The sequence below is a fragment of the Salmo trutta genome, chromosome 13 (genome assembly GCF_901001165.1).
Source record: "Salmo trutta chromosome 13, fSalTru1.1, whole genome shotgun sequence".
In the NCBI taxonomy this organism is placed as follows: domain Eukaryota; kingdom Metazoa; phylum Chordata; class Actinopteri; order Salmoniformes; family Salmonidae; genus Salmo; species Salmo trutta.
Genome location: NC_042969.1, coordinates 27,406,775 through 27,416,019, shown reverse-complemented (window position 1 = coordinate 27,416,019; position 9,245 = coordinate 27,406,775). Strand labels below are relative to the sequence as shown.

General features: G+C 46.2%; 1 protein-coding gene across 2 annotated transcripts in view; it reads right to left on the bottom strand.

Annotated features, from left to right (window-relative positions):
* Positions 1 to 3,997, bottom strand: part of LOC115205565 (pro-neuregulin-2, membrane-bound isoform-like) — a 29,147-nt gene extending 25,150 nt beyond the window's left edge. For both annotated transcript variants that reach the window (XM_029771691.1, XM_029771692.1), the window contains exon 1: positions 3,437 to 3,997. In XM_029771691.1, the coding sequence (XP_029627551.1) occupies positions 3,437 to 3,845 (409 nt within the window). In that variant the 5' untranslated portion in view covers positions 3,846 to 3,997. The remainder of the gene's footprint in view (positions 1 to 3,436) is intronic.
* Positions 3,998 to 9,245: the final 5,248 nt, after the last annotated feature.

The following is a 9,245-nucleotide window of genomic DNA, read 5'->3' as shown; positions in this document are numbered from 1 at the left end:
CAGGGAATGGTTCAGCCATACAGAAAAACGCAGCTGCAGACAGGGAATGGTTCAGCCATACAGAAACACGCAGCTGCAGACAGGGAATGGTTCAGCCATACAGAAACACGCAGCTGCAGACAGGGAATGGTTCAGCCATACAGAAACACGCAGCTGCAGACAGGGAATGGTTCAGCCATACAGAAACACACAGCTGCAGACAGGGAATGGTTCAGCCATACAGAAACACACAGCTGCAGACAGGGAATGGTTCAGCCATACAGAAACACACAGCTGCAGACAGGGAATGGTTCAGCCATACAGAAACACACAGCTGCAGACAGGGAATGGTTCAGCCATACAGAAACACACAGCTGCAGACAGGGAATGGTTCAGCCATACAGAAACACGCAGCTGCAGACAGGGAATGGTTCAGCCATACAGAAACACACAGCTGCAGACAGGGAATGGTTCAGCCATACAGAAACACACAGCTGCAGACAGGGAATGGTTCAGCCATACAGAAACACACAGCTGCAGACAGGGAATGGTTCAGCCATACAGAAACACACAGCTGCAGACAGGGAATGGTTCAGCCATACAGAAACACACAGCTGCAGACAGGGAATGGTTCAGCCATACAGAAACGCACAGCTGCAGACAGGGAATGGTTCAGCCATACAGAAACGCACAGCTGCAGACAGGGAATGGTTCAGCCATACAGAAACGCACAGCTGCAGACAGGGAATGGTTCAGCCATACAGAAACACACAGCTGCAGACAGGGAATGGTTCAGCCATACAGAAACGCACAGCTGCAGACAGGGAATGGTTCAGCCATACAGAAACACACAGCTGCAGACAGGGAATGGTTCAGCCATACAGAAACACACAGCTGAAGACAGGGAATGGTTCAGCCATACAGAAACACACAGCTGCAGACAGGGAATGGTTCAGCCATACAGAAACACACAGCTGAAGACAGGGAATGGTTCAGCCATACAGAAACACACAGCTGCAGACAGGGAATGGTTCAGCCATACAGAAACACACAGCTGCAGACAGGGAATGGTTCAGCCATACAGAAACACACAGCTGCAGACAGGGAATGGTTCAGCCATACAGAAACACACAGCTGCAGACAGGGAATGGTTCAGCCATACAGAAACACACAGCTGCAGACAGGGAATGGTTCAGCCATACAGAAACACACAGCTGCAGACAGGGAATGGTTCAGCCATACAGAAACACACAGCTGCAGACAGGGAATGGTTCAGCCATACAGAAACACACAGCTGCAGACAGGGAATGGTTCAGCCATACAGAAACACACAGCTGCAGACAGGGAATGGTTCAGCCATACAGAAACACACAGCTGCAGACAGGGAATGGTTCAGCCATACAGAAACACACAGCTGCAGACAGGGAATGGTTCAGCCATACGGAAACACACAGCTGCAGACAGGGAATGGTTCAGCCATACAGAAACACACAGCTGCAGACAGGGAATGGTTCAGCCATACAGAAACACACAGCTGCAGACAGGGAATGGTTCAGCCATACAGAAACACACAGCTGCAGACAGGGAATGGTTCAGCCATACAGAAACACACAGCTGCAGACAGGGAATGGTTCAGCCATACAGAAACACACAGCTGCAGACAGGGAATGGTTCAGCCATACAGAAACACACAGCTGCAGACAGGGAATGGTTCAGCCATACAGAAACACACAGCTGCAGACAGGGAATGGTTCAGCCATACAGAAACACACAGCTGCAGACAGGGAATGGTTCAGCCATACAGAAACACACAGCTGCAGACAGGGAATGGTTCAGCCATACAGAAACACACAGCTGCAGACAGGGAATGGTTCAGCCATACAGAAACACACAGCTGCAGACAGGGAATGTTTCAGCCATACAGAAACACACAGCTGCAGACAGGGAATGGTTCAGCCATACAGAAACATACAGCTGCCAGAGACAAACACTCCTAGCATCCTGTTGTCTCCTCTCTATTATGAGCCCTGATAGGTGGAAATGGTGGCTAGGTCTCAACTGCATCCATTTCACCCATCAAGGCCTTTCAAATTACTGGTCATGGGAGCAGTGAGAATGAGTTGAGGATTATTCTTTTTGTGTGTCTCATCATGATCTAACAGCACCAACCGTTTAGGACTGGATGGTTGGTCTCCCTACTTCCTGTCACATGGTGTCAGTCTCCAGGTGTTAGAGAATGTGTACTGTCCATGGTGCTGAAGACTATCAGGAAGATGTTGACATTAGCCTCAGGTAGAGACCAGGGGCTGTATGTATCAAGCATCTCAGTGCAGGAGTGTTGATCTAGGATCAGGTCTTTCCTGTCCATGTGACCTTATTCATTGTGATCTAAAAGGCAAAACCAATCCTAAATCAGCACTACTACTCTGAGAGGCTTGATACATACGGCCCCTGATCATACCGCTATTGTTTCATCATGCTAAAGGTGATGAGCTGAGCAAAGACTGCTTCAGTTCTCCAGACTATTTGGACACATCCAAAGAATGTGTCACAGAGAATAGCAAATAATGTAACTGATGGTTTAAAGAGACAACAGGCCACTGTCTTACTCTTATCGTGCATGACAACAAGTAAAACAGGCTGAGAATGGATGGATGCTATTCAGAGGTCAGAGAATATGAGCTGTCCACGGTGCTGAAACATTGTCATGCCTCTCATCTTTAGTGAAGGGCCCTAAGGGACCAAATATCCACCACCTGATCTAACAGCACCAACCGTTTAGGACTAGCTGGTTGGTCTCCCTATTTCCTGTCACATGGTGTCAGTCTCCAAGTGGTTTGAGAGCTAACTGACATCTGAATGAATACTGATGGGTATTTGAAATGAAACTATGTCATATTCTGTCAGATTCACTCTTTTCTCTCTCTCTCGGACACCGCTTTCTCTCTCTTTCTTTCTCTCTCTCTGATACCTGTCCACCTCATTCTCAGACATGGGATACTACACTCACACACACACACACACACACTCACTTTGGTTAAACTATCCTTATTTGCCAGCACTGAGGCCTTGTACAGAATCTATGTTCCATCTTTTGACTCTACATAGCCAAGCATGCCAATATTTTACCAACATGCACACTATAGAGGTAAATCATATTCATATTGATGGATAGTCCATATCAAATCAATGTGCTTTGTACATCGTCCCCGGTATTGTTTATTCTACATCCCTCTCACCTATAGCCAAATGTACTACAGTCTCTAGGACATCTGTCTCACACATCCATGCATGTCCTGGAAAAAAAACGAGCCGTCTTAGTTATGTGTCACCAGGGCATGGAGATTTGAACTGTGTCAATCATCACCGTTAAGCGCTCACAGGTAGACTAAAGACTCCTTATATCACCGGGGCATTAGCGCGCGGCCCTAAAGCGACCAATAAAAGCTCAACTTACCGCAGTCCTCACACAACACGCTCTCCACATCCTTCTTCAGGTCCGTTCCGCTGGCGTCCAGCGGAGCAAACGATGCCTTGAATACTAAAGGCTCGCCTGTTGGGTCCATGAAAAATATATATCTGTGGTTCTCCTCTACAGTGGTGCACGGGGCCTCGAAACCGAAGTCCCCGACGGTCACGAGCTGCTCCCGCTCGAGTCCGCCGCTGTTCACGGGCCATACGTCTAGCACTTTGACATTCACACTGTACGGGTCCCGAGAGACGTTTTCCGGTGAGGAGCGCACCTCGCCCTCGATGACCACCGCGGATCGGTATGCCTGGTCCTGGAGGGAATTGAGACTCGGGGCGTAACAGGCGAAAGAGACCCCGATGACCAGCATGGAGAAATGGACCGGATCAAGCCTCATGCCGTCGGCCGTGGCTCCGTTGCTGCAGTGCTGGGGCGGCTGAGGGGCGCGGATGACGGAGCGGGGTTGAAGTGGGAGACTGCGAATAGGCTCCGATAGCAGGGCAGAGCGGCAGACCTTGTATAAGTGTCCATGCCATCTGTGTCTGCCGCTTTCCCCATACGGTTTCAGATGGGGACACACCAGCCTAAGACGCGGAAACGGCCCGGATCTGCATGGTTAAAAATGTGGTTGCTGCATCCTCCTTCAAACCTATTATTTTCTCTTGAAACGCAAAACAAGACTCGTAAATGACCCTCTACTCGAAACCAGAGGTTCTGCATGAAGCCTCTATAGTTTATCCTCTCTCTGCATGAAGCCTCTATAGTCTATCCTCTCTCTGCATGAAGCCTCTATAGTTTATCCTCTCTCTGCATGAAGCCTCTATAGTTTATCCTCTCTCTGCATGAAGCCTCTATAGTTTATCCTCTCTCTGCATGAAGCCTCTATAGTTTATCGTCTCTCTGTATGAAGCCTCTATAGTTTATCCTCTCTCTGCATGAAGCCTCTATAGTTTATCCTCTCTCTGCATGAAGCCTCTATAGTTTATCCTCTCTCTGCATGAAGCCTCTATAGTCTATCCTCTCTCTGCATGAAGCCTCTATAGTTTATCCTCTCCCTGCATGAAGCCTCTATAGTTTATCCTCTCTCTGCATGAAGCCTCTATAGTCTATCCTCTCTCTGCATGAAGCCTCTATAGTTTATCCTCTCTCTGCATGAAGCCTCTATAGTTTATCCTCTCTCTGCATGAAGCCTCTATAGTTTATCCTCTCTCTGCATGAAGCCTCTATAGTTTATCCTCTCTCTGCATGAAGCCTCTAGTTTATCCTCTCTCTGCATCAAGCCTCTGTAGTTTATCCTCTCTCTGTATGAAGCCTCTATAGTTTATCCTCTCTCTGTATGAAGCCTCTATAGTTTATCCTCTCTCTGCATGAAGCCTCTATAGTTTATCCTCTCTCTGCATGAAGCCTCTATAGTTTATCCTCTCTCTGCATGAAGCCTCTATAGTTTATCGTCTCTCTGTATGAAGCCTCTATAGTTTATCCTCTCTCTGCATGAAGCCTCTATAGTTTATCCTCTCTCTGCATGAAGCCTCTATAGTTTATCCTCTCTCTGCATGAAGCCTCTAGTTTATCCTCTCTCTGCATCAAGCCTCTGTAGTTTATCCTCTCTCTGTATGAAGCCTCTATAGTTTATCCTCTCTCTGTATGAAGCCTCTATAGTTTATCCTCTCCCTGCATGAAGCTTCTATAGTTTATCCTCTCTCTGCATGAAGCCTCTATAGTTTATCCTCTCTCTGCATGAAGCCTCTATAGTTTATCCTCTCTCTGCGTGAAGCCTCTATAGTTTATCCTCTCTCTGCATGAAGCCTCTATAGTTTATCCTCTCTCTGTATGAAGCCTCTATAGTTTATCCTCTCTCTGTATGAAGCATCTATAGTTTATCCTCTCTCTGCATGAAGCCTCTATAGTTTATCCTCTCTCTGCATGAAGCCTCTATAGTCTATCCTCTCTCTGCATGAAGCCTCTATAGTTTATCCTCTCTCTGCATGAAGCCTCTATAGTTTATCCTCTCTCTGCATGAAGCCTCTATAGTCTATCCTCTCTCTGCATGAAGCCTCTATAGTTTATCCTCTCTCTGCATGAAGCCTCTATAGTTTATCCTCTCTCTGTATGAAGCTTCTATAGTTTATCCTCTCTCTGTATGAAGCCTCTATAGTTTATCCTCTCTCTGCATGAAGCCTCTATAGTTTATCCTCTCTCTGCATGAAGGCTCTATAGTTTATCCTCTCTCTGCATGAAGCCTCTATAGTCTATCCTCTCTCTGCATGAAGCCTCTATAGTTTATCCTCTCTCTGCATGAAGCCTCTAGTTTATCCTCTCTCTGCATCAAGCCTCTGTAGTTTATACTCTCTCTGTATGAAGCCTCTATAGTTTATCCTCTCTCTGTATGAAGCCTCTATAGTTTATCCTCTCTCTGCATGAAGCCTCTATAGTTTATCCTCTCTCTGCATGAAGCCTCTATAGTTTATCCTCTCTCTGCATGAAGCCTCTATAGTTTATCGTCTCTCTGTATGAAGCCTCTATAGTTTATCCTCTCTCTGCATGAAGCCTCTATAGTTTATCCTCTCTCTGCATGAAGCCTCTATAGTTTATCCTCTCTCTGCATGAAGCCTCTATAGTCTATCCTCTCTCTGCATGAAGCCTCTATAGTTTATCCTCTCCCTGCATGAAGCCTCTATAGTTTATCCTCTCTCTGCATGAAGCCTCTATAGTCTATCCTCTCTCTGCATGAAGCCTCTATAGTTTATCCTCTCTCTGCATGAAGCCTCTATAGTTTATCCTCTCTCTGCATGAAGCCTCTATAGTTTATCCTCTCTCTGCATGAAGCCTCTATAGTTTATCCTCTCTCTGCATGAAGCCTCTAGTTTATCCTCTCTCTGCATCAAGCCTCTGTAGTTTATCCTCTCTCTGTATGAAGCCTCTATAGTTTATCCTCTCTCTGTATGAAGCCTCTATAGTTTATCCTCTCTCTGCATGAAGCCTCTATAGTTTATCCTCTCTCTGCATGAAGCCTCTATAGTTTATCCTCTCTCTGCATGAAGCCTCTATAGTTTATCGTCTCTCTGTATGAAGCCTCTATAGTTTATCCTCTCTCTGCATGAAGCCTCTATAGTTTATCCTCTCTCTGCATGAAGCCTCTATAGTTTATCCTCTCTCTGCATGAAGCCTCTAGTTTATCCTCTCTCTGCATCAAGCCTCTGTAGTTTATCCTCTCTCTGTATGAAGCCTCTATAGTTTATCCTCTCTCTGTATGAAGCCTCTATAGTTTATCCTCTCCCTGCATGAAGCTTCTATAGTTTATCCTCTCTCTGCATGAAGCCTCTATAGTTTATCCTCTCTCTGCATGAAGCCTCTATAGTTTATCCTCTCTCTGCGTGAAGCCTCTATAGTTTATCCTCTCTCTGCATGAAGCCTCTATAGTTTATCCTCTCTCTGTATGAAGCCTCTATAGTTTATCCTCTCTCTGTATGAAGCATCTATAGTTTATCCTCTCTCTGCATGAAGCCTCTATAGTTTATCCTCTCTCTGCATGAAGCCTCTATAGTCTATCCTCTCTCTGCATGAAGCCTCTATAGTTTATCCTCTCTCTGCATGAAGCCTCTATAGTTTATCCTCTCTCTGCATGAAGCCTCTATAGTCTATCCTCTCTCTGCATGAAGCCTCTATAGTTTATCCTCTCTCTGCATGAAGCCTCTATAGTTTATCCTCTCTCTGTATGAAGCTTCTATAGTTTATCCTCTCTCTGTATGAAGCCTCTATAGTTTATCCTCTCTCTGCATGAAGCCTCTATAGTTTATCCTCTCTCTGCATGAAGGCTCTATAGTTTATCCTCTCTCTGCATGAAGCCTCTATAGTCTATCCTCTCTCTGCATGAAGCCTCTATAGTTTATCCTCTCTCTGCATGAAGCCTCTATAGTTTATCCTCTCTCTGCATGAAGTCTCTATAGTTTATCCTCTCTCTGCATGAAGCCTCTATAGTTTATCCTCTCTCTGCATGAAGCCTCTATAGTTTATCCTCTCTCTGTATGAAGCCTCTATAGTTTATCCTCTCTCTGTATGAAGCATCTATAGTTTATCCTCTCTCTGCATGAAGCCTCTATAGTTTATCCTCTCTCTGCATGAAGCCTCTATAGTCTATCCTCTCTCTGCATGAAGCCTCTATAGTTTATCCTCTCTCTGCATGAAGCCTCTATCGTCTATCCTCTCTCTGCATGAAGCCTCTATAGTCTATCCTCTCTCTGCATGAAGCCTCTATAGTTTATCCTCTCTCTGCATGAAGCCTCTATAGTTTATCCTCTCTCTGCATGAAGCCTCTATAGTTTATCCTCTCTCTGCATGAAGCCTCTATAGTTTATCCTCTCTCTGCATGAAGCCTCTAGTTTATCCTCTCTCTGCATCAAGCCTCTATAGTTTATCCTCTCTCTGCATGAAGCCTCTATAGTCTATCCTCTCTCTGCATGAAGCCTCTATAGTTTATCCTCTCTCTGCATGAAGCCTCTATAGTCTATCCTCTCTCTGCATGAAGCCTCTATAGTTTATCCTCTCTCTGCATGAAGCCTCTATAGTTTATCCTCTCTCTGCATGAAGCCTCTATAGTCTATCCTCTCTCTGCATGAAGCCTCTATAGTTTATCCTCTCTCTGCATGAAGCCTCTATAGTTTATCCTCTCTCTGCATGAAGCCTCTATAGTCTATCCTCTCTCTGCATGAAGCCTCTATAGTTTATCCTCTCTCTGCATGAAGCCTCTATAGTCCACCAAGTGTCATTGCATGGGTGGGCGCATTGGCTTTCTATAACGGAAAACGAATGTTAGATTTCGCGAACAGAAAAGCACAAATACACACAGCCACACACACACAAGATTGGGCTTTTTGATCCACCTTCAGAAATGTAGAAATCGGATTACTTTTCAGTAAAACGAAGAGGACAGAGGATAGCTGTTATCTGGTGATCCGGTTAGGCGAAGCCACAGCGTGCTCCCTCCAGCCTCGTCCCCTGCACCCCTCAAATACGAGCGGCTTACGTGAGCAAACATCCCCTGGCCGGCCACTGGCGTCTGCTACCACTTCCTGCGCAAACACACTAATGACCGGAGCCGCGCACCCAACACCTCTCACCTCAGACCACTGACCACAGGTCCATGAAACCGCCTTGAGTCAGAACCACGGGCAACCATGATAGCAACAGCATATGGTTCGGTCGCGGTTCAGTTTAAAAAGATCCACCAAACCCAACGCTTCGAGGAGTGCGTACTGAACCACAGGGCTGGCGATTCAGAGAGTAAGTATAGAGACAAGGCTACACTGCGGCTAGTGCGATGACTAACGCTGCGAAAACTCAATGGTTCCAGTAGTAGCCTATTGCACGGCAACCTGTGAGTTGGAGATCCCCCATCCTGTCTAATCTGGCCAAACCACTGGTTACTATGCAGCCAAAGCCAAGCAGCCAACCCCCACGGAATGATACCCAATAGCCGCTTCACCTGTTGAAACCCACCGGGTCCTGCGGGCATGTTCATACAGGGCTGGAGATTTCTGCACGAGACAAAATGAGTAACGTGTGTGATGGTGGCCGAGTGGCTCAGCGTGTGGCCACATGTGAGAATATCGATTACCAGCATTGAAGTAATGGGGAAGCCACATGTGGATAGGCGGATGCATGTAAAATGTGTGCTTTTTCTCTTCTCAAACCGCCAACAGTGTGACGAAAGATGGCGATGTCATACACAGCTTCATGGTGGTGGTATTTTCCTCCCTCTACCCCCCCATCAATCAATCACTTAATTCTTTCAAGATTC